This window comes from Mastomys coucha, unplaced genomic scaffold (assembly GCF_008632895.1).
Source record: "Mastomys coucha isolate ucsf_1 unplaced genomic scaffold, UCSF_Mcou_1 pScaffold3, whole genome shotgun sequence".
NCBI lineage: Eukaryota > Metazoa > Chordata > Mammalia > Rodentia > Muridae > Mastomys > Mastomys coucha.
In genome coordinates, this window is record NW_022196909.1 from 72225441 (window position 1) to 72230100 (window position 4660).

Below are 4660 nucleotides of genomic sequence, written 5' to 3' on the forward strand. Positions count from 1 at the left end.
GGCCAGGGAAATTGCCATGCAGACAAGGAGATAGAAAGGGGACAGGAGACAGAGAGAGCTGTGCTTGTGGGGAGGAAAAGGGGAGGAGAAGAGGGAAGGAGAGTGGAAGTGAACAAAAGGGAGAGGGAGGGGAAGAGGAGAGAGAGAGGGAAGGGGGGGAAGAGAGAGAGAGAGCACGAGCATAGTATCTGAATTATATAGGGAAGTGCCTCTGGGGGGAGGGGAAGCCCAGACCCTAGGCTGGAAAGTTCAGGGTAGAGGGTGGGGTATGCCAGTGATACTCTGTAACAGGGGATAACTTAACTCAGGGAAGCTGGGAGAACCTGGAGGCCAGGTCCACTTTGATGTGTGAAAAAGGATCTGAAACCCAACAGTGTGGGGAGGCAAAGGGGGGATGGAAGGAAGTATCAGCTGACGGATGTGTGCACTATACATTTATAAATACGTAGAACTTGAAAAGAAAAAAATATTCACAAGCCATCCTGGAGTTGTGGTCAAGGGTATACCCACTGAACTCCAAAGAAAGTCTCGTCAGCATTGCGTGACGGCAGCAGAGGCAGGGTGAGGTTGGTACAGAGGACATCTCCATGGGCCAGGGGTGTCAGGCGCTGTAATGCCACTGTACAGTCCTGTCCGAAGCGCCGACGTAGCAAGCAGATGCTGTGTGCAGTGGGGAAGCAGATGCCCACAGCCAGGGTGGCCGTGTGCTGCAGGGTGCTGCCTGAGGAAGAGCAGTTGGCTAGTGTCACCTGGATATGCAGCCTGTAGATGCCATCTTGATGGATCCGCAGATGGCCCTTCTCCAGCTCTGGTCCGTGTGTGAAGGACCTTCCCAAGGCTGGGCCCGCTCCCCAGCGCAATGTGGGGTCCTTCCGAGGATCTGGGACAGAAGTTAAATGCAATGAGAATTGAAGTTAGACGGGGAGAAGAACAAAACCAAGAGGGAGGTGCATAGGTACACAAGATGTGAGAGAGGCCAAGAGATGGAAAAAGGTAGAGACAGAGAGAGAATGAGAAGTATACACACACACACACACACACACACACACACACACACACACACAGACACACACAGACACACACACACACACACACACACACACAGTCATAGAGATGCAACTATACGTATCTGAGAGACAGATGGACAGACAATCCAAGAGGGAGAGCCACAGGACATGGTGCATAGAAAGCTTAAGGCTGCTGCAGTTTTGCAACAGTTATCAGTCTGTAAATCTCACTGCTGCCTGGAGCTGCCTCTGAGTGCACCCACGTCCCATTCCCTCTTGCTGACTCCAGCAGCAATACCCTGGGCTCAGAAGACCACAAGGGTTTTCTGACCACATGACATTTTCTGGGTGGGGGGAAACTGCTCACGGGCTGGATACGCATTAGGCCATCTACCAGAATGAAGAAGAGACCTACAAAATCCCTTGTTACTATCCTTGTGATGGCTCACTAAATTGTCAGCTGCCTTGGTTTAGAATCACCATGGAAGCAGATCTCTGAGCTCATCTTTCACCAGTTATATAAATGGAATTAACTGAGGAGAGATGACTCACCCAGAATGTAGGTGGGGCCATGCCACAGGCTGGGGTCCTGGGCTGAATACAAAGGAGAAAGCGCTGAGCCCTAGCTGCTATCTTGCTACTTTCTGACCGAGGATGTGAAGTGACTATCGGTAGCAGCCTCCTGCCTCCATGCCTTCTCTCTTAAGTTGTTTTTATTTATTATTCTGTTTTGTTATTTTGTTCCAGCAATTAAAATAGTAATAGGATTGTTGATTCAAATATCTTAATTCCTGATTAGAGCAGCTTAAAGCCACTACCCAGAAGGGAACCTTAACAAATAACCGAGGCAGAAAGAGAAAATTCGTTTAATTAGTTATTGATTTTGAGACAGGATCTAGCTATACAGTCTAGGGTAGTCTCAAGTTCATGATGCCTCTGCCTTAGTCTGCCGATTACTAGAATAACCATTGTACCCAGACAGGATTTATTAAAGTTATGGTTACTCAGTTATTAATATCAAGATCCAAGGTTCTTATCTAAGTACTAATAAATGTTACTACTAGAAGTTTATTCTTAAACTTAAGTTTAAGAATAAACTTCTAGTAGTGACATTTGTTGAGACAAATCCTGCTGTAGCTTGAGCTGACCTGGAACTTGGCAGATGTGCATCACCATATCCCATAGGGTCTCACTTTGAAGGAGGCATCCAGTCCCAGCGTGATACAAGTAGCACCTTGGTTTAATTCTCTGCCTATATTTCAACATTTGTGGTTTCCTTGTGGGAGTGTCTTGAAACCCAGAGTCTCTCTCACATTTTGAAAGTCCTCTGGCTCTGACATCCTAGCCCCTCAGAGTGGAATTCTAGGCGGTGCTCCATGAGTCACACAGGCCCCCAGCTCCTCAGTGCCCTTTTCAGCAGCCTGCTCTGAGAGGTGGGTGGAACAAACAAAGGGGTGGGAGCAGCTGGTTCACTAGGGAAGGAGAGGATAAACAGGAGGGATGTTCCTGGGGTTGTGCCCCCATTTTACCCCAGAGCTACCTTCTGCTTTTCCTTCTCTCCTTTCTTTCTCCCTTTCTCAATTCCTTTTGAGACAAGGCCTCCTCTAGCCCAGGCAGGCCTTGAGTTCTGATTATGAATTCCTGGTACTTTTGCTGACACATTTCTAGTGCTCAGATAGCAGGTGTGTACCATCACACTGGGTTTATTTAAGTGGTGCTAGGGCTTTGTGGTTTCTGGCTAGTGCTCAACCTACTGAGCCACATCTCATAGTAACTCAGGTTGGCTTCAAGCTCCCAATGTTGCAAAGGATGAGTTTGAGCTCCTGAACTCCTGACCCTTCCGTCTCTGTTACCTTAGTGCTGGGCTGACAAGTGTGGACAAGCCTCATGTGGTGCTTAGGAAGAAACCCAGGGCTTCCTGGTTGCTGGGTTTAGACTCAGCCAACTCAGGCCATTCCCCTCATATGTCCCTCCCTCCCTCTCTCCTTCTTCCCTCCTCCCTCCCTCCCTCCTTCCCTTCCTTCCTTCCTTCCTTCTTCCCTTCCTTCCTTCCTTCCTTCCTCCCTTCCTTCCTTCCTTCTTTCCTTCCCTTCCTCCTCCCTCTTTCCTGCCTCCATCCTCCATTCCATCCTATTGGATTCCCAGCCTTACCTGTGATATTCAGCTGTAACTCAGCTAAGTGCATCTGGAAGAAAATACCAGAAAATAGAGAAATCACATTAGAGCCTGGGGCTTGAAAGGCTCTCTGGTCCTGTGTGCTGGCAGGCTGCAGTCTATCCTACATCCCACTGGCCCAATTTGCGATTTTTTTTCGTTGATTTTTCTTTGCTGTAAACTCTTATAGAAGCCCGTGAGACGTTTCAGGCCTCACATAAAGTAACAAGATCGCCCAAACAATCCAAGGGTTCCCGAACCCGGGGCTCATGCTACCCTTCCCACTACTTCTCCAAAGATGCATGTGGGCGGTGTCTGGCCTTTCAGCCACAGGCGGCTGGGTATCTCTTCCACCCCCTATGCACCAGCTAGGTAAGCCCCCAGCAAAGTGTGCGTCAGTCTCAGGAATGGTAGGGAAAGCCGGTTGGGGTGGGTGGGGTGGGGGTGGGGGTGGGGCGGGGACGGGACCCAATCGTTCCAGCCGCTCAAGGTGGCATCTTTCCCAGTCCAGGATCCCTCGTCTGCTCCTGAGACCGGCTTGGCCTCCGTAGTCGACCTCTCCTATCTTCTCTCTGTCTCATCTTCCTCTTTTCGATCCGTCTCATTCCGATTTTGCGTTCCCCCCGCCTCTGTTCGCGTCCTTTGCCTGTGCATCCGCTAGGTACACCCTCCCAGCGCCTGTCTGGTCCCCTCCAGCGAAGGGTACCTGAATGCTCTCTCCTGTTTCTCTCTTCCTCTCACCTGTGGCTCCAGCAGCCTCTGCTGCTGCTTACTGAGGTGTCCTCCGCAGTGGAACCAACAGCAGATCGCAATAATGAACAGCACCAGCAGCCACGGTAGCAGGCGTTGGAACGCGGTCCCGCTCCAGCGTATCCAGGGGTAAGGGCGACCTTCCTCGGGCATCCCTGCACGGACAGCGGCGGCCAGAAGGCAGCGGGAAGTTGTAGCCTCCTCAGCCGAGCTTTTGAAGCTTCTGCCTGCCCTGACCTGCCCTTAGAAGCCCGGGGATGTCCGACGCAGGGGAAGAACTGGGCCTCTTCTCGGAGGGCAGGGAAATCCCCTGGAGCTTGTGGCACCTCCTGCCACCCCTCAGACAAGCCTGCTTCAGCCTGTCCCTCAGGCACAGAATATTTTGTCTTTCGATTGGGCACTTAGCCCCTGCTGCTTCTGCTTGGTGCTCATTCATTCATTCATTCATTCATTTAACAAATCATTCACTGAGCATCTATTAGTGGTTCAGTATTGGGGTGGGTGCTAGGAAATCAGGAAGCATCATCATCCAGGGATCACTTTCCAGGGATCACTTGTGCTCCCCAAAATATTTGGACACGATTGTAGGCTCTTCCATGGGGGCCATTATAAACATCTCACATTGGAACTCACCATGTAGCCCAGGCTGGCCTCTAACTCATCTTTCTGACCGCAGGAATACTTAGATTGCTGGTGTGAGCCACCATACTTGGCTTTGTTTCGATAGCTAGCATATTGATTAGCTACTC

At 50.5% G+C, this 4660-nt stretch overlaps 1 protein-coding gene across 2 annotated transcripts in view; it reads right to left on the reverse strand.

Annotated features, from left to right (window-relative positions):
• Positions 1 to 418: 418 nt before the first annotated feature.
• Cd70 (CD70 molecule) overlaps positions 419 to 4660 on the reverse strand; it is an 11895-nt gene continuing 7653 nt past the window's right edge. Inside the window, exons 3-5 of one of the 2 annotated variants that reach the window (XM_031347241.1) lie at positions 3903 to 4066; positions 3159 to 3192; positions 419 to 880 (exon numbers count right to left, since the gene is read on the reverse strand). In XM_031347241.1, the coding sequence (XP_031203101.1) occupies positions 495 to 880; positions 3159 to 3192; positions 3903 to 4064 (582 nt within the window). In that variant the 5' untranslated portion in view covers positions 4065 to 4066 and the 3' untranslated portion in view covers positions 419 to 494. Of the gene's footprint in view, positions 881 to 3158; positions 3193 to 3902; positions 4170 to 4660 lie in introns of those variants that run through there. The other variant, XM_031347240.1, reaches the window with a different exon arrangement.